This window comes from Furipterus horrens, unplaced genomic scaffold (assembly GCF_987537825.1).
Source record: "Furipterus horrens unplaced genomic scaffold, mFurHor1.1.pri manual_scaffold_6, whole genome shotgun sequence".
Classification (NCBI taxonomy): domain Eukaryota; kingdom Metazoa; phylum Chordata; class Mammalia; order Chiroptera; family Furipteridae; genus Furipterus; species Furipterus horrens.
This window is the reverse complement of record NW_028327176.1, coordinates 148,605,872-148,626,415: the sequence shown is the minus strand read 5'-3', so window position 1 is coordinate 148,626,415 and position 20,544 is coordinate 148,605,872. Positions and strand designations below refer to the sequence as shown.

General features: G+C 44.4%; 1 protein-coding gene across 1 annotated transcript in view; it reads left to right on the top strand.

The window, feature by feature from the left end:
- SCML4 (Scm polycomb group protein like 4) overlaps positions 1–20,544 on the top strand; it is a 101,726-nt gene that overhangs the window by 61,217 nt on the left and 19,965 nt on the right. Inside the window, exons 3-5 of the mRNA XM_090279727.1 lie at positions 2,552–2,681; positions 5,544–5,744; positions 10,044–10,238. Of these exons, the coding sequence (XP_090135853.1) occupies positions 2,552–2,681; positions 5,544–5,744; positions 10,044–10,238 (526 nt within the window). The remainder of the gene's footprint in view (positions 1–2,551; positions 2,682–5,543; positions 5,745–10,043; positions 10,239–20,544) is intronic.

Below are 20,544 nucleotides of genomic sequence, written 5' to 3'. Positions count from 1 at the left end.
ATGCTTTGCCAGAGCATAGTGTGGATGGGTTGGGGCACGTAGGAGCTCCTCATTCCATGCACGGGAGAGGCACCAGCAGGCTGCTGCCCGCGTCCCACTGAAGGATGCTTCTGCAGTGGACTCATATCTGTATCAGGACCTTTCTAAAATCATGAGCGACTCCCTTTTCTAGGCTAGGTTATTTCTGATTCTTTATAATAAGTAATGAGATAGAAATTTTAGAATGCTAAGTCAAAGGGCATTTCTATTCATGATGTATTCTTTTACTAAAAGGATATTTTTTAAAAAGTCATACCATCTACAATAGCATGAGATTTTTTTCTTTGCTCAAAAGTCCCAGAAGTTGTTTTAGAGGTTGGATGAATACAGACAGCTTTCCCTGCAACCAGCTGAATTAGTCCAGTCCCTTTAATTGCTTCACCTGGGCAGAAATGGTGGGCAGAGGTAACAGTGAATTATAATTACATTTTTTCTTTGGAGGTGAGTTCAACAGGCAGATCTCTCTCTAATAAATATTAAAATAATGAGGAAGAATTAGATGTTAGGGTTGTTGTGAAGTTTACACAAATGGTAAACAGTGTTTGGTTATCTAAGTCTTAGCTGCCATCATCATCATTATCATCGATCTTTCTAGGGAAGATGGATCAAAAGGATATTGGTGTGATTTGTTTAAAAGCCACAGTGGGGAAAATGACAACCTGACAATGTTGTGGTTTTTTTCTTTCCCCACCAGCATTGTTGTCTGTGTGTTGGGGAGTCAGAGGGCTTTAAGCCTATAAAGGAGGATTTAGCCAAGGCACTTTCAGAGTCTGTTGCCCACAGTCCCTAGGGACTGTTGCCAGTGGCCTCTCCATCAGAAGTGGTGTAGAGCAGGAGACCAGTCCTAGAAAGACTGTCAGGGGGACCCTTGGTGCTTGACCTGGGAGAACATCAGAGTAGCCACAGCCCTTGTCACACTCAGCAGGTGAGGAAATCACACCAAATTCATGGTGACTGAGTCACAGCAGGCTCCTGATCCACTCCTTCTACCACTGAGGTTTCTTTTAGATTAGTTTTGTAATATTTAGCAGTGCATTGCTACCTGATAGGTCCTTTAATATTTCAAATTCTAAACTCAGACTAGGATGAAATCTCTGTTGTGAATTGTAGCTTGTGATTGACATAGTCTCTTGTAAGAGCCCCAGACTGCAGGCTCATACAGCCTCGTGCAGCCGACATGCTCGTTCTTGACTGATCTCAGTTTCAGTTTATTTTCATTCCCACCCATCCCACTGTGCCCTCAATGCTGCTCAGCAGCCATACTCATGGAGTCACCCTCCCACTTCTCCCACCGTCCTAGTTCGTTAACGCACACTCCCCTGTCCTCACACCCAGCTTCCAGCACCACTGAGAAATTAGAAGCCCTTGGAAAAGACCTTCTGTAAGCTCTCACCACCACATCCACCCCGCCCAGATACAGACCTTTATATTCCACCTTTCTGCCTATTTCAATAGGATGAAGGGTCCATGATTCTCTCTAAGGCCATAGTCCACCCCTCTTATTCACTAAATTTCATTCCCTCTCACCTACTCAAAAGTACTGACGTCAGCAGTTCTCCACACTCTCCTGTGTACCATTAATTTCCCCTCTCTACTGGATTATTTCCATCAGCATTTAAACATAAAGTTCCTCATTTTTAAAAAAATAGAATCTTAAAAAAATTTTAAATTATGGAAAAAACAAACAAACAAACACATGGCATAAAATGTACCATCGTAACCATTTCTAAGTGTATACAGTTCGGTAGAGTTAAGTACATTCACACTGTTAGTGGTGAAGAGGTGAAGTGATTGACTTCTTATTTGGTGGTGGAAAGCTAAGATTAGAAACTTGTCCACTAAACCTTGGTATGGAGAGTGACTTGTTAGTACTGACGTTGTTAACCAGTCATCTCCTCCTGAATCCATAACAGCCTATTTCAGCTCCTCATTCCTGATGTCAGGTGAGACCTTCCAGGTGTCTGCTTCTCACTAGCTGAGAACGCACTCCTGCGCACACTCAGGCTGCCAAGGACAGTCTCTGCTGCAGGAAGTCAACACCGAGCAGTAGTAGCCCCGTGGAGAAATAGCTCCTGCTCTCTTTTCCAGAATGACTCAGTGATCTTTGTTAGCAGGAAGCTCTGCAGAGTGAGATGAGCTGCAGGGTCTGTCTCTGGGTGGCTGTCGGGAAAGCACTGTCTACTAGTGAGCACAGGGGCTCGTGCAGGGAACTGTCCCCTATCCCACGTCCTTTACTCAGAGGGCTTATAGGCTCCAGCTACCCACCAGCTGACACAATCATTTCTTGGATGGCTCCACTGTAAGTGTGGGGTGTGAAGCTGACCTCCAAGTGTGACCCCAAACATGACTCTTGAACGTGGACTTGAATCAAGTTCAGCCCCTAAAGCTGTCCGGTAGAAAGGTGTGGACACATGCTAGAGTGGCCATGGTTAACGGCCATCCAGGAATTATTCTTGCAGGGTGCAGAAAACATTTCCAGATTTTCACTGACCAAATGGGTTCCCTCTTGCAGCTCAAGTCTCGGGTACTCATGACTCCTTTGGCCCTCTCACCACCGCGGAGTACGCCGGAGCCTGACCTCAGCTCCATCCCTCAGGACGCAGCCACCATCCCCAGCCTGGCAGTCCCACAGGCTCTCACAGGTAGGTCAGGTGAGTGCACGCCAAGGCTGTGATGGTCTGCCTGTCATCAAACAGTTACTCACTCCATGAATTAGAGAGCCGCCCCCGAGACAGCTCCAGTAGAGGATTTAGGGTGCTATCCAAATGCAGCTCGGGTGACCAGATTCTCTGAGAACACAAGTTTAGGTGTCTCATAGCTTGGAGTATTTAGCACCTGGTTTTCAATGCATCCTGAGTTCAGCTGGTTGCCTTTGGGTAGGACTAGAAAATGTGGTTGGTGGCCCAGTTTTTTCTTTCCAGAGTCAGGTTTTCTTTGTACCAATAGTGAGCCTGTTCACCTTGAAGAGTTTCCATTCCTGTTTGTGCTTCCAGGTCTCCTGAGGATCCTAATCTCCCTTAATCGCACCTGGCACCCTCCGATCCAGTCAGAGTAGCATCCTCCAACCAACGGTTCCATTGTAAGAATAAGAGCAATCAGATTTTATCACACAAACACACACATACACACACACACATACGCACAGTCCCCCCTCATCACTACCTCACTGCCCTCTCCTGCTCCACCTAAATTCCTTTATTCTCCTCCCATTGCTCTTAGGTGAAGACCAGACTGGTTAGAATGGCCAACAAGGCCCTGTAAGTTCCCTCCCTCTGTGATCCAGCCCACTGTTCTCTTTAGTACCTAGTGTCCACCATAGATAGCATCTTAGCATAGTCTCTTCCCTTCATCTAGAATGGTCTTCTTGCTGGCAACCCAATTTCTCCCTTTATTCTCAGCTCCTTTATTGGCTTTTTGCCAGGGTCTTCAGGGGGGTATCTTTGAAGAGGACAGCAGCCATTCTCAGGCCTCGGGACAGTGGTTGTGGCCAGGGTCTCTCCTCCCTCTGTCAGGACCCAGGGCCCTTCGTGAGCCTGTGTACCAAGGGCCCCTCTCAGGGCTCTCCCAACACCAGCCAGTGTTTCTCCAGCCTCAGCCCCACATCAGGCCCTGGGGCCCTCTGAGTAGGTCCACTTCCCCACTGAGCCCTAAGCTCTGTGAGGCCAGGAACCTTGTCAGTTTGGTTCACCATTTTATCCATAAGGCCTAACACAGTGTCTGGCATGAAGGTCACTTATTAATTATATTTCCTTAATCATCTTTGATGAGGAGAAGAGAAGGCAGCCTGGTAGATTGAAAAGAACATAGGCCTTGACATCAGAAAGGCTTGAGCCCAAATCCCTGTTGCACCAACTATTACAGACTTTATGAGCAACCATCTAATCACCTGAAGACTTAGTTTCTTCCTTTGTAAAGAAATAATACCTAATTCCCAGACTTGTCTTAAGAATGAAACAAGATAAAACATATAAAGTATCAGGAGTATAATAGGTGGTCAATAAAGACTGATTTTCTTCACCTTTGTTATTACCGTTTTATAACCCTATTGGTCTCCTTTTAAAGTCCCTTCTCAACACTCATTTGCATTAGTGGCCTCCAAGGCAAGATGTTCATACTCTGAAGTGGGGGGCAGGTGGGGGGGGTGGGGAACAGAAGAGGAAAGTCAGTGTATAGAAGAAAATATGATACAGACTATTAATATATATTTTTGTCTCATTCTTTAAAATTTTCTTTTTCTTGCCATGGCTGGTGTGGCTATTTGGTCAGGAGTTGTCCAACAAACTGAAAGGTCACAGGTTCAATTCCTGATCATGGTACATGTCGGGGTGCATATTAGAGGCAACCAATAGATGTCTCTCTCTCACACTGATGTTCTCTCCTCTCTCTCTCCCCCCTCTCCCTCCCTCCCTTCCCTGCTCTCTAAAATTAATAAGTGTGTTTTCAAGTGAGGATTAAAAATATTTTCTTTTTCTTAGTTATGTTTTAAAATGTGCACAATACATCAATACAGACATGAATGTATATAACCTATAAATAAATACAGTAGTCTCTCTATATACAGTAGTCCCTCTCTATGTCGCGGTTCACTTATCGCGGCCTCACTGAATCACGGGATTTTTAAAAATATTATATTTAATTATTTATCAAGGATTTTTTTGCTATATTGCGGGATTTTGCGGTACTGCATACGTATGTTGTTAAAGTTACATAGGTTTAAGAGTGTAGATTATGTTTAAGAACATAAGTAGCGTTTATAAAAGCATGGAAAGGGTTAATAAGGGAGTGGGAAAGGTTAATAAGGGACTGAGAACGGTTTATAAGTGTGTGGGAAGGGTTTATAAAGCCTTAAAATATATATAAATAGTAAAATAAATATAAGGTTCCTACTTCGCGAATTTTCACTTATCGTGGGGGGGTCTAGAACGTAATACCTGTGATAAGTGAGGGAATACTGTAAACACATTTTGGGGTATGTGCTCAAAAGTGTTTTACTGATCAGATACATTACTTCAGAAGTGTGGAAAACCATTGATTGGGCTCTTCTAAATAGGCGGCTGTGTGTTTATTTTCTCTGAAATTGTAAATAGCACTCTCTTTAGAAGCTGAATACATGGTTTTTGGAGCAATCAACATTATCTTGATGTTTTTATTCACCACAAGTTAACAAAAAAGTGGCAAACATTATGTGTAGCTTGACAGCTCGCTTGGAGAACAGGGAGGATTTTGCATGTGTGCATGCCCTGCATGGCAATGCGTTTACATATGTGGTCCTAGGCCTCTATAACTGTCTGCATTTCAGACTTCAGTACACCAGAGGGACCCACCTGTCCTGTCCCCAACCAGAAGACCATCTTGAGAAGCCTCTTTACTTGTCAAGTAGGAAGAATCAGTCCCACTGTTGCCTTTTTTCAGCTTTCCAAGACCAGGGCCAGGGGGGCTCATGGGAGCGGCTCCCTGACCTGGCGCGCACTGACGCTGGGCGCTGTGGGTCTCTGTCTCCATAGTCTGCCTGTACATCAACAAGCAAGCCAATGCAGGGCCCTACCTGGAGAGGAGGAAGGTGCAGCAGCTGCCCGAGCACTTTGGGCCTGAGCGGCCGTCGGCGGTCCTGCAGCAGGCGGTGCAGGCGTGCATCGACTGTGCCCACCAGCAGAAGCTGGTCTTCTCCCTGGTCAAGCAAGGCTATGGTGGCGAGATGGTCTCAGGTAAGGCCCTGGGGCAGGTTTCTGAGGAGGGTCACATGTCTCTGAAGAGAAAAAGAGGAAAGCAGTCATCCTCAGGCTAGGGGGACAGAGGTTGTGGCTGGGGTCTGGTTTCTCTCTGTTGGGCCCCAGGGTCCTTCATCAGCCTGTGTGCTGAAAGCCTCTCTCAGGGCCCAAGGAGAAGGTGATTCCACACCTGGACAAGACGACTGGACATCTGAAACCTCACCCTTGGCTCTTCTCTTTCTCCCACCTCCCACTTCTAACCCATTAGTAAACCCTATTGCTCTAACTTTAAAATAGAGCCAGAATCCAGCCACCTTACACTACCCATAGCAACCATCCTGGTTCTTTAAAACATAAGCCAGATCATGCCGGTCCTCTGCCCTAAATGCTCCATGACTCCCATGTCACTGAGAAAAAGCCCATGTCCTCACAAGGGACTACAGGCCATGTGTGACCTCATTCTGGCTACCACTTTGATCTCCTGGTCACGTCTCTCCAGTCCCCCACCTGCTCTGGCCACAGCTTCCTCCTTGCTGTTCTTCCTGATCCTGCACTCATGCTTGTGGCCAGGAGCCTTTGCCCCTGCCATTGCCTCTTTCTGAAAGGTTCTTCCCCAGTTGTCCATGTGATTTGCTCCTGGACTTCCTGCAGGTTTTTGCTCAGATGCCCCTTATCAAAGAGCCCTTTCCTGACCACCTTGTCTAAAATTTCAGCCCTTGTCCCTCTCTGTTCTCCATTCCTTTCTCATGGTACAGATCACCGTGCTGGAAAGTGGGGACACTCGTGGTCTCAACTCCATCCCACAGGGCAGGTGTCTTTTAAAACAAAAGCCTTCAAAGTTGAACTCTTCTCTCATGCTCATTGCCCATCTCCAGTTTCAGCTCCAACCCAACAGCTTCCAGAGGGAGTGGAAGTTGTCACTGCAAGTGATAGGCCAAATCAGGAGCTCTACACAGTGGCTGTCACCACCTGCCCTTAAACCCTGCAGATGTCTTGACTCCAAGGGGACAGCTTAGCGTCTTCTCTGGCTCAGCATTGTGGACACAGCTTCCATACCAGCAAGGAAAAGGGAGAAGGTTTCCCAGCAGTGCAACTATGCAGGTGACCCTGCTGGCTGACAAAGAAGTGGGGAGAGGGGACTCTAATGAGGCTGCATCCTGAAGAGCCAAGGCAGAGCATTTAACTCCACATCCCCAGGGCTTGGGGCCTGGAAGGGTGTCCAGCACAGCTTCCCCAGCTCTGGTTGATTTGGCCTACCTTCTAGAGCTCCCTCTGAGCAGGAAGTCAGGTCTGGCTTGCTGGTAATTGATGAAAACAGAACTTGGCTAGGCCTGGGTGCATGTGTCTGATCCAGGATGACTTTTAAGAGATTTTAGCAGATGTGAGCAGAGATAGATGTATGAGGCCAGGAGGAGAGACCTGTTGTCAGTCCTTCCAAGAGCCCCTTGGCTGTTCTTCTCCTGCTTTCTGTGTGGGAGCCAGGTTCTCAGCCCTGGGCTGCAACCTGAGATCAAACCTTGTCCTTTTCCTTGGTAAATAGCAGAGCTTAAGACACAGACCTGGTACTAAGAGAAAGCCCCTCCTATCTTGTGTGCCCACCCTCGTAAGTGAATTCCACCTGACTGATTCTTTATGGCATCTACCCCCAAAGCCAGGAGAGTTGACCCCGTTCCCCCTGCTTTCCGGCTCAGCCTTTTTGTGGCCTCAGGAGCCTTGGCACCTGGGAGGAGCTTCTACAGTGCCTGGCACCAACCTGAGTGTGGGTAGAGCCTTGCCAAGTTTCCCTTGGCTGCAGGATTCCCAGGAAGGCCAGTGCTGAGCATTTGATCTCAGTGCCTTAGAGAATGCAGTAGTACTGAGGGAAATCTGAAGTGGGTTAGGGAAGGATTCAAGGAGAAAGAGCCAGACTCTCCCATTCTCCACCCACAACTTGATCCTTGGGGCACTGTTTTTCAAATATTCCCAGGGCAGAACACAAAAATAATGGTGACATTGGTGGTGGCACAATGGGCTGAAGGGACTGAACTGCCAAAGCTGGGTCTTGGGCCACCCTGAGAGCTTGGGGAGCAGCCTTGTGGTGCCCCACACCCATTCCTGGCACATCTGCTGGGGTGCTCTGCCTTAACTGCCCTGTCCCACAGGGGTAGACCTTCTGATCTCACAAATCCCATGCCCTCCTGCAAGAGGCAGAATTTTCCCTCTGCTATGATCTCCTGGGCAAACCCAGGAATGTATGCCCACAGATTTATGGGACGGACCCGATGCTTCAGACCCTCCTGCTGTGGGTTCAGTTTCCAACACGCCCAGTACTTTAAAGTATTAGAGGCAAGCAGAAGTACCCACGCTAAGAAGATTTCTAGAGCATTTCCATGGCCAGGATGGTACCCTTGGTGAGATTTTTGGGAGCTCATTGGCTCTCTCTCCTATCAGGCTCACCTGGAGTATTAAAATGACAGGCAAGTCCACTTGAGACCACATGAGCTGGAAAAACCAGGCCCTCTCTGCAGTTTCCTCATCTGTAACAGGGGGTAACCTTTAACCCACTCTCCTTGCAGGACAGTCAGGAGGCCTAAGTGACATGATGAGTATAAAAGCTCTTGTCAAACTATAAAGAGTTACACAAAAGAAGTGGATCATTCTGACTTCTTATTAAAACGAGTATTTTTTTTTTCTTTTGTTCTTGCTTTGAAATAAAAACTAGCTCTTATCACCTCTGCCCCAGCCCCATTGCCATCTGCCAGCCTTTGGGAGATATAATGTAAAAAACCAGGTTGTGCTCTGGGTGCTCACGCTGAGTGGCCGAGGCCCAGGTGGCACCAGAATGTCCTGTTTGGGACCTCCTGTGTTCCTCACACTGAGGTTGACATGCAAGCTTCTTGGGGTGAGAGAGGATTGTGAGGAGAATTACAGAAAGGAACATGTTCTGAGCTGGAAGAAACCAGTATTTCTTCTAAATTCTGGTAACTATAGAAATCAAGTTTAATCTAGCATTACTGTGCAGAGATAATTGTCCTTTTATAAAGATTCTTCCCCAGAGTGCTGTAATGAACCCTGAACTCTGTGAGGCTAAATTAGAGACTTCAGTACAAACTTATGTTTTTAAAATATATCTGTATATACCTAAATCTATATACCTGCTCTATCTGTATCTATCTATTTATTATTTATATATCTATCCTTAGCTATGTCTAGGTAGAGAAATAACTATAATGGAATAGTAAACATCATATATTTCTTAGCTCTCTTCAGAAAGGTCCCAGAACTACTGATACTCAATAGCAACGAGCACATCCAGCACCTAAATTTTGGTTTCTAAATATCATTCTTCAATAAATGGAACCAGGGCTGCTGAAGAAATGGCTGATTTTAAGGCTGCGACAGAGAAAATACAAGATGAACCTGGAATATATTGAAGTGTCAGTAACTAAAGAGTTGCTAAAAATGTGGGGGGTGGGTGGGTGGGGGAGGCATGTCATAGGGACTCAGGAGTCAACCTGAAAGCTCTCAAAGACAAAAGCTTGAACAATTTGAGCAAGAAAATAAATAACGTAGTATTGGATAACCACAGTACAAAGTAAATATACTGAGTCTGTACTGATATTAATAAATGATTGAATAAATAAATAAATAGAGGAGAAGATACAATTCTTTCTTCTAGAAGAATTTCAAGTGATATAGAGACTCTCCCCTCTCCAGAAGGCAGAGCTCAATCCCTCTACCCTTGAGTGTAGGCAAGGCCTTGTGACTTATTTTTTTAAATTATTTATTTATTTGTTTTTTATTTATTTGTGACTTATTTTTAAGGCAATGAGAACATGGAGAGTATAATGGAGAAGTGTAGCCATCGCTGTCTTGGCCAGGTGAAAGTGAACGTCCCAGAGATGTCATGTAGATATCGTTTGTACCTGACCTGATGCCAAGAGGAAGGCACTTCCTTCTGTGGTTTTCCTCTCCTCAGACGTATCACCCAGTCAAATAATGAGAAAAATATAATGATATCAGACAAACCCAAATTGAGGGATATTTTTGAAAATACTTGATCAGTATTTTTTAAAACTATCAAGGTCATGATCAACAAGGAAAAACTGAGAAACAGTCACAAACTAGAGGAGACCAAGGGGACATAAGGACTATACCTACTGTGGTCACCTGGATAAGATCCAGGAAAAGGAACAGGGCATTTGTGAAATCCAAATAGAGCTTAGTTAAAAAAACAAACTGAACAAACAGCAGCCTTTTCCCCAGGGCCGAGGGACTTGAGCTGCACTCTGAGTTGCTCTCTCTGTGGTTTTCCAGTCTCAGCATCCTTCGATGGGAAACAGCACTTGCGGAGTCTGCCCGTGGTGAACAGCATTGGATATGTCCTCCGCTTCCTCACCAAGCTGTGCCGAAGCCTCCTGTGTGATGATCTCTTCAGCCACCAGCCCTTCTCCAGGGGCTTCAGTGCCTCTGAAGAAGTCCCGGAGAACCAGGAAGGCAGGATGGAGTCAGGTAGGCTTTGTCCGGCTCCTGGCCCCTTACCTGTGGGGGATCCCTGGTGTACCTGCCCTGCTGGGAAAGATGAGGCTGCTGCTGAGCAAGCTGCCACAACTTCACAGACCTCTCCTGCTGGAGGCCCATGGGCTGCCTCTCTGGAAGCCCTGGGAGTAGTCAGGGCCAGCTGGGACCAGGGATACCTAATGGTCCCTACCCTTCCCAGACTGCAGTAGGAAGAAGTCACTCCATTATAGCTTTTAAGCCTATGTTATTAGAATTTAGACAACACCACATTGCATATAATGAGTGATTTTCTTCACACTCCTCTAATTAAGACTCTTGGGCATTTATTCACCATTGTTGAGTAGTTGAAAGACTAAGAAACTAAGGAACTAAGAAATCCTGAAAAAAAAACTAGGGCAAAGAGTGGATTACATTGATCCTGTCTGGGGACCTCAGATGCCTACCCATGTTGATAAAAGGTATGCCAGGGTATCTAGTACTGCAGGAATTTGAACAGGCCATAAATCATGTAGATCTTCCAGTGAGAGTTAGTGTTTCTTTCTCATCACAGGATGGAAAGGGACCCAGGGGCTGAGTGTCTTTGATACCACTGACTCCAGCATAGCTCAGCATGGGGGAGTGGCCAATGGGAAGGGCACCAAGGCCACACGGACACACTTGCCATGATGTGTCTGCCCAAGGGACTAGATGCTGACAGGAAATTCCCCTTCTCCACTTTGCAACCCTGAGTCACATATTTGCAAAGAATTAAATATGACTCCAGGTTCCCAAGGATGGACAGAAATGTAGCCTTTTTCTTTCTACAGAAGCAGTGTTATTGATAAATAAAGAACACATAGACAGTAAAACTGGAATCTAGTCATGTCATTTTGCAAGCATTGGCTGAACCCTCTTCTATACCAAGCCACATGAGACCCTCTCTTGGGATAAGACAAATACATGAGCTTAGGAAAGTTTTTGTGGTATTGAGTGACCATTATGAATAATGAAAAACTGATACATCTGTAGGTGTGTGCTCACAGACAACCTTAGAACATTCAACAGAAGGATCTTTATAATAAGAGCAGCTATATCTTAAGCCTAGAAAGACAGCAGAAAAGAATAAATTTAGGAAAGAATAAATATCCTGTTGTTTTTAAAATTTAATTTTCAATTTTAGTCAATACAATATTAGTTTCATATGTACAACACAGTGATTAGACATTTATATACCTTACAAAATGACTGCCCTGCTAAGTCTAGTACTCATCTGACACCGTACATGTTATTACAATGCTGTTGACTACATTCCCTCTGCTGTACTTTACAGTGACTATTCTTATAACTGGCAATTTGTACTTTTCAATCCCTTTCCCTTTTTTCAGTCATCCCTGCAAACCTCCTCTTATCTGGTGACCATCAGTTTGTTCTCTGTATCTATGAATTTGTTTCTGTTTTTGTTTGTTCATTTAATTTTAGATTTCACATGTAAGTGAAATCATATGGCATTTGTCCTTCTCTGTCTGATGTATTTCACTTAGCATAATACCCTCTAGGTCCACCTGTGTTGTGCAAATGGCAAAATTTCATTCTTTTTTATGGCTAAATAATATTCCATTGTATATATGTACCACATCTTTATTTATTCTTCTGTTAATGAACACTCAGTTTGCTTCCTTATCTTGGCTATTATAAATAATGCTGCAATGAACAGAGGGGTGTGTATATCTTTTTGAATCAGTGTTGTAGTTGTCTTCAGATAAATATCCAGAAGTGGAATTGCTGGATCATATGGTAGTTCTACTTTTAATTTTTGAGGAACTTCTGTGCTGCTTTTCCATAGTGGCTGTACCAGTCTGTGTTCCCACCAACACTGCAAAAGTGTTCCCTTTTCACCACATCCACACTAGCACTTGTTGATGTATTTATAAAGCCATGCTGACAGGTGTGAGGTGATATCTCATTGAGGTTTTTATTTGCATTTCCCTGATGCTTAGTGATGTTGAGCATTTTTTCATATGTTTGTTGGTCATCTGTATGTCCTATTTAGAGAAATGTCTATTCAGGTCCTCTGCCCATTTTTTAACTGTATTGCTTTTTGGGGGAGGGGTAAGTTGTTTGAACTCCTAATATATTTTGGGTATTTACCCCTTATTGGATTTATTATTGGCAAATATTTTCTCCAATTTAATAGATTGTCCTTTTCTTTTGTTGGTGATTTCCTTTGATGTGCAAAAACCTTTAGTTTGATGTAGTCTCATTTGTTCATTTTTTGTTTTGTTTCCCTTGCCTGAGGAGAATTATCAAAAAAAAAAAAAAATATTGCTAAGAGTGATGTCAAAGAGTTTACTGTCTATATTTTCTTCTAGAAGTTATATAGTTTCAGGTCTTATGTTTAAGTCTGTAATCTACTTTTGCATTTATTATTGTATATGGTATATAAAAGTGGTCTAGTTTCAGTGTTTTTTCATGTGTCTGTCTGGTTTTCCCAGTGCCATTTATTGAAGAGACCATCTTTACTCCATTGTGTATTCTTGCCTTCTTTGTCATAGATTAATTGACCATAAAGGCGTGGGTTTATTTCTGGGCTCTCTATTCTGTTCCATTGATCTATGTGTCTGTTTTAATGCCAGTACAATGCTGTTTTGATTACTGTTGCCTTGTAGTATAGTTTGATTTCTGATGGCATGATACCTCCAAGTTTGTTCTTCTTTATCAATATTGCTTTGGCTATTTGGGGTCAACTTGGATTCTTAGCATAGATTTTATTAGATACTGTCAAGAACAGTTTTACTTTAATCTCTCTGAAACCTGGGAAACAAGAATAAATTTGGCCTTGACAAAGAAGGGTAAATAATTAAATATTTTGTGAGCAGATGCTGTATATTCCCAGTTTTTCTTGATGTCTCTATATGTACAATAAATAGGAGCTAGGAAAAGTCTTCTAATCTTTAAGTTTCCTAAATGAGGGGTTAGAGTTGCTTATGTCTAGTGTTCCTTCTGGTTCTGACAGTGTGAACCTGGACTCTCCTGTAAAATTTAGTTGACTCAGAAACATATTTTAAAGCTAATGTATCTTCTAGTGAATCTTGTGATGAGAGTAGCAGAATTTTATGATTTCATCTCTCAAACTCTCATTGTTTCATTGAACAGCCAATGACCCACGGGACATAATCATAAAGCCACATAATCCGTGTCTCCCATTCTCCTTTCAATGTGTCCTGTGAGGCCACTTCTTCCCTGTCTATGAATTATGGACAAATCTTGTGACTTTTCTGGATCCCTTTGGATAACAAAACATTCTCTAGTCCATAATTAGTATGTCCAAGTCAGTGTGATAATCAAACTCTAAATTTCACTCCAAGTTATGAGGACTCCCCATTCCCAGCTCAGGCCTGCCTTGGTCAGTTGCTTGCAGCAGTAAAGGAGGGTATGGTTGGCTTCTCTTAACCCCCTGTCCAATCTTGCGTTTTTGCTTTCTCTCAACCTAGCTAATAATGATTTTTAATCCTTTATGATCTGAGTGAGGCAAGGAGAAGAGGCAAGAGGTAGGGGGCGGGTTTTACTTGACTAATCCTGCTGTGCATTAGCATCATGCTCCCCAGTTCTGATGATGTTTAAAGCGGACTCTTCATCCCGTGGGCTCTTACATGGGTCTTTTGCGGATTCTACCATCTCTCACTTGCAATTTCCTTAACATTGACAAATGTAACTTTCCTCTGGCTGCTCACTTACAGTTCCTTCCATAGCCTCAAGGAGCCTGTGCACCTTTCTGCTGAGGCCCCCTTGTGCCTCCAGACAGTCTAAAGATCTAAGGTCTCACTTCAGATCGCTCTCCCAATGGTCTGCACCCAGTCCCCGAGGAATACTCACACATTCTTTACCCAAACAAACTGTGGGCTTGCAGGCCAATCCCACAGGCACCTCTCTTGTTCTGCTGTCAGAGCAGCCAAGCTCCAGGGACAGACAGCAAGCTATTCACATGGCCACATTGAAGCCCTTAGGAATATACCAGAGAATTCTCTCCACAATTCATCTTCTAGTCAACTCGTTTCTCAACCTCTACAATTTCTATTGTAGGCTGGATGCGGGCAGTCATCTGTAGACACAGAACTGGCTTTTTCCACCATCCCTTTCTGCAAGAACTGCACACTTCACTCTGGTGTGGGGTGTCTCTTGTCTTGCAGCCTCAGCCAAAACAGAAACTAAAATAGTTTCATTTTAACATCTTGTCCCAGGAGTCCCCAGTCAGCTGTCTTTAAGTGATCATTGAGAAAGCTCTTGTCTTGGTTTCCGCCTTATTATTTCCCCTTCCAAGCACACCGTGTCTTCCCCAGATCACCTTCTTTTTTTTTTTTTCACCACCAACATCACAGTTTCTTTAACAGTTCCTTGTATGCCATGGCTTTGCATTTTCTTATTGTCTGATTAACTGTCTTCTGGAAGTGCTCTAATGAATGTTGCCAAGCCCTCTGTGTCAGCAAGCCTGGGCCACTCCAGCTGTGACTAAACAACCTCAGGGCAGAGCAGGACCTGAATGAAGTTCCAGTCTTTTCCCTGGAGTAGTGTCGCTGCCTCACTGCCTCCCTTGACTGAGGCAGGTATTTTTACCTAAATGCTGGCTTCATTTCTTGTTGCCTTGGCTTTGGAAGTAATACTTCCAGTTGTTTTCATGAGGCCTTCCCTAGCCCATGGCTGCTTTGAAAAACTGAATTCTTAAAATTAACCAACTTCACGGAAATTGTTCCTCATGCCCTGGGTGTTGCAGAACACAGTGTTTTGTGTTTCATGTATCCAGGAGCCTCAGGGAAGGTTGAAGAAGCAGCTATGGCACTGCATGCTCTAAGTGGCCCTCTTGTCACATGTCTTTCCCACCAGTCTGCTATGGGGCCTACAATGACAGCATTTAGGAGTGTGCCTTTGGATTATGACATTGCCTATTTAGGCTTGCCTTCTCAAAATTCTCTTAAAGGGTAACACATCGAATTATTAGTACTTTATGCCCTGGCTAAGTATCTCAGTTGGTTAGAGCATTGTCCTGATACACCAAGGTTGTGGGTTCGATCCCCAGTCAGGGCACATATCAATACAAGAATCAACCAATAAATACATAAATAAGTGGAACAACTAATTGAGGTTTCCCACCCTCCATCCCTTTCTCCCTCCCTCCCTCTTTTCCTCTCTGTTTACAAAGGGGGAGGAATGGAGGTCTTTGTTGATTTTAGCCTCCATATTCGCCTATAGAACCGCATCATCCCTAAACGAGATTGTATAGTCTTGAGCACATTTGAACCAGGTCCTGTTCTGCCCTGAGTTTGTTCAGTCACAGCATGAAGTGGCTCTGGCTTGCTGACACATAGTTAGAGGATTTGTCAACATTCATTAGAGCACTTCCAGAAGACAGTTAATCAGACAGTAAGAAAATGCAAAGCCATGACACACGGGAAACTATCATGTTTGTGGTCAAAAAAATGGATGATTTGGGGAAGACAATTTACCAAACAGCAGGTCATGTGGATTGGTTCTCTGTGATCCTGAAGCCAGCTTTAATTTAGCCTAAGGCCTTGCCACTTAAACTCTGGTCAGGAGCACTGTCACCACCTGAGAAAGGCAAAAGCTCAGTGGCCCTCTCAATCTTTAACTGCAGATCGTAGGTGTTTTGAAGATACAGCAAAGTTTGAGAAACATGGACTTAAGGTGTACTCTTTTACATAGAAAACTTGGCAGCTGAATGACCAGGTGGCACTCTCAGAAGATACCTCCCTCACGAGTCAAGAGGAGTTGACACTGAAAAGTCCTTTTAAAGTCAAATCCATTCAGAAGTAGAAGGGGTTGCTTGGGTGGTAGTGATCTCCCCATTATTGGTCACAAGTGCAGTTGTCCACTCAGAACCAGAAGGGAAACTCTGGCAACCCAGAGAAGCAGGAGCAAGATGTTCTCTCTGGTCCCTTCCAGGCTGAGAGTCATGTCTAGAGGTAGCAGAGGACAGCCCTGGACAGCAGGAGGCCAGGGTGCCCAGAAGCCCCTGCGACGGGGTCCTCCAAAGGTGAAGGTGAGGACACTGAGACAGAGGGGCTCACATTACTGCAGAAAAAGGGCTTCTTCAAAATTTCTTCCTCACACCTTTGAAATATAAACTCTCACCAACTGATCCTTCTCCTGTGTCCAGGGAAAACCAGGCTTCTGACCAACCTAGCTGCCTGAATTCAGTCTGGAAGGTAGAGTTATTGGCTTGAGACTAGGAACTTCAGTCATTTTTCTCCAGTTCTATTAACAGATGGCCATGTGGTTTGTATTTTAGGAAATAGAACAGTTCTCTGAGTCCTTTAGGAGGATGGAGGCAGAAACATGGATTTGATAGCATATTTGGTTCTATTAGGAGTCATGAGATGGTGAAGGGGAAATTTCCACCTTACCTTTGAATGTTGAAAAAAGGTCTCAACTATAAATAAGCTTTAGCCAGTCCTTCTCAAACTTTAATGTGCTCAAGAATCACCTGGACATCTTTTTAAACAGCAGGATCTGGCTTAGTAGAGCTGGAGTGGGGCCTAAGAGTCTGCATTTCCAGTAGATGGCCAGATGATATGTTGCTGCTGCTGGTTGAGGACCACACTTCGAGCGACAAGTGTGGGCTGACCAAGTCCTGTTCATGTAGGAAAATTATTTCAAGTTTTCAGTAAAATAAGTTTACCTCTGCTAGGCTGATGCTGCCCCTGCACAAGTGTTGCCACAAAAGATAATCCAATGTCCGATGGAGCTGACCGTGGACTGGAGAAAAAAAGAGGGTTGTGCGGGGGTGGGCAGAGTAGTGGGGGTGGGGGAGGTGGCACATATGCAAATCCAGGTGAGAAAGAGGAGGCTGGCAGGACTGGGAGGAGGGTGAAGGAAAGGAAAGAATGACAACAGTCAAATTTCTCAGTGTGGCCTGGCCACCTGTGGCAGGGTCTCTGTTCCCCAAGCCTCTGCTTACACACCCACAGTGGCCCTTAATTCTGCCTGTATTACCTGAATCTGGGTCCAGATCTCATCTCCCTGCTAGATAGACTTGGGGAGAGGACCAAGTAGTCCCCTGCAGAGCCTGAGACAAAACAAAGTGCAATAAATATTTACTGACTTAAATTCTATGCAACAAAATAGACCAAATTGTCTGCTCACCACAAGTAGGGAGATCTGGAAACCACAAATGTGATAGCTGAACTCTTCTGCAAGATCTAATGAAGATATTGGTTTCCTGCCTTTTGAAGGTTTAACATGATGGGAACAAATTGTTTACTTTTTGTTGAGCAGCTCTTTTGATACGCAGATGGTAGGGGTGGGAGCTAAGGAAGGACATTTGTTGTTGAGGCTTGATGATTTTGTTCCTTGGCTTGTGGTCACTGAGCCAGGGCACCAGGAAACAACTGGAGTAGCAGACACTCACGGTGTGTTCCATTGTGGTGGAACCTGTACGCTCAGCATTTAGAAATCAAATCTGCTTCCATGTGGAACTACAAATTTGTCTAGCATCATAGCTCTACGTAAATGGCTGTGTGGAGAACATCTGTTTCCAAAAGACTGTTTATTCCAGAGAGGAAATTGAGTTTACCCAGTGGCGTGAGTGCCTTGATATAGAAACATCCACTGAGTCGATTGGCAAACATTTATTGGGTTCACCCTATTTGTGATGCACTGAGGCCCATAGAGCCGAAGCCATACAGAAGCAGCAGCAAGGAGGACACTGAAGCCAGGTCTTCTTCTCCCTGGCCTTTTGTTCTTCCTCCCAAGCCGGTCTGTCTGTCGGGCCCCAACTACTTGCTGGATGGGGTGTGTGTCCTGTTTCCCAGCTCAGGAACATGTTGGCACAAAATGGATGCTCACAAGTGCTTGTGGTATACCTGTGTCATTTCTAGAAAAAAGGAGAACAAAACAACCCCCAACTCCCACGTAGCAAAATCTAGGCGGAAACTGTACTCCAAGCAGATCAATTCTCTATTCTCATTCTGAGTTTCCTACCTAGGCCCCAATGAGTGTTTCATCTTTGTCCTTGTGCCCCAGCTCTATCCTTACTGGATGACACCCATGGGCAGGCAGAGCCTATCACTCTAGACACCAGAAGGACTTTCTCTCTCTACCAAGCCCACACAAGGTGGCCTACTCCAGGTTCTCTTGCAGTCCCTTGTCTCCTGGTGCAGGCCCGTGGCTGGAATATTGCAGAGCTCTGTTCGTCTTGTCATAGCCACGGGTCACATGAACAAAGTGAGCTGTCTGGTTCTCAAGCCAAGCATTGGCAAGGGGGTCCCTGGAGAGGAGAACAAAGTATCAGTGTCAAGCTCAGGTCTTAGGAATCCTTGCAGAAGATTTTGATGGAAAGGAAAAAAAAGAAAGTGTGTCCATTAGTTTTGCAGCATATATTAAGGCCTCGTATATCTTCAGACAGACAGGCCCAGGAGCAGCCCAGCAGTGCTCCTAGCACGAACTAGGGAGTATTTGTCAGCGCAGGATTGCTTAACCTAGGTTCTGCCTGTGTGCCAATAGGATTCATTTAGGAAAAGTTATTTATTATATTTTCAATGATATTATTCATTAAATTGTAATATCAGTACATATTTAAAGACATTGAGCTAAAGGGAAAAAGATAATACCTAGAGAAAAACCTGGTTTTTATAGAATTTAAAATAGATTTTTACAATGTTCACTAATTTATTGGATCCCTTTGCATTGTAAAGCTTAGGTTCTCTTTTGAGTTCTGTAGATACTGAGGAAGCACAAATACATATCCATTAATTATTGGTTAAATGAATGAATGTTCCAGTTAAGTTGTTGGAGCCTCCCAAGGTACTTTAAGTGTGAGACAAAGAGCATGATATTTAATTATGTTGACCAATTTGATATTTTATTTTTTAAAAAGATTCTATTTACTTTATTTTTTAGAGAGAAGGAAAAGGAAGGAGAAAGAAGGAAGTGAAACATCAAGGTGTGGTTGCCTTTTGCTTGCTATCAGTTGGGGACCTGGCCTACAACCCAGGCATGTGCCCTGACTGGGAATCAAACCAGCAGTGACCCTTTGGTTCTCAGGCCAGCGCTCAACCCACTGAGCCACACCAGCCAAGGCCAATTTGATAATATTTTAATAGAAAGTGTCTTTAGTAAAATGCAACAAAAAGAAATTAAGATAATACCTCTCTTTTCCAAGATCATGAGTAAAATAATTTTGTGGATTCAAGACGCCAACACCCAAGACTTGAGGAACAGAATGGTGATGGCCAATGCTCACTAAGCTCTGGACTTTTGGGGAGAGCTCCTTCTATGAGGGAGTGTGGAGGAAAAGAAGAGCTTATAGAAAGAGGCCACATGGACTCTTTCTTCCTACAGGGCTGGTCTCAGGAATTCTCTGAGAGACACTCCTACCTCTGCCTCATGCCCTTTCTTCAAGTAAAAAAATCTACTGGAAATCTGCACCTTTGTCTATGAGGCCAACTGTGCCTTATTTGACACTCCCACCCATCAGTCTCCACTGGCCAGACAATGTTGGGGACTCCTGAATTCAGCTGTAGGAGGCCTCTGTGTCTCTGGTGGGCTTGTCCAAAGAGTCTCCTGCCTGTGACGGAAGAGGAGATTAGGGGATGGGCCAGGCCTCTAAGGAGATCCAAGGAGATGGTGACCAAGTTCTCTGATTTCTACATCGGACACAGAAAGCACAAGGACAGATAGGAGCAAAGGACTGAGAATATGAGATGTAGGCATTCCCAAACCTCCAGGGTCCATGGGAGCTGTAATTGGAGACTCTCTGCACCCTTCTGGGCTGTTCCCCTAGACGGATACCCTGAGCACCTGTGGTGAACCCTAAGGTACTATCTGCCACTTATCCACACCAGTATCTGCTGGCCATGTGTCAGAACAAGGGTAAAATGGCAAATCATGCCAAGAGGAACTGAAGCCACTTAGCAACCCAGTAGGCCTCTGAGATAGTCTTCATATACTCTCTCCTGTTGGTGGGCAGTTTCTAGGTCTCATACCTAAGCCATAAACCCTTTGCAAAAATCAATCCCATGAACTTCCTGGCAGAGAATTAGACAGTTCTTCCATAGCAGATCCATCCTAGCTGCTACAGAATTAATAATTATGGCTTCCATTCTGGATATGCAGAGTCTAGAAGCATAAAGTAAATCACCTTTTACTATCTGTATTAGTTATCTATTGCTGTGTGACAAATTACTCCAAAACTTGGTAGCTTAAAATAGCATTCATTATCCCATAGCTTCTGTGAGTCAGGAGTTGAGTTGCAGCTTAACTGAGTCCCTCTGGCCCTGGGTCTCCCACTAGGTTACAAGGACCTCAA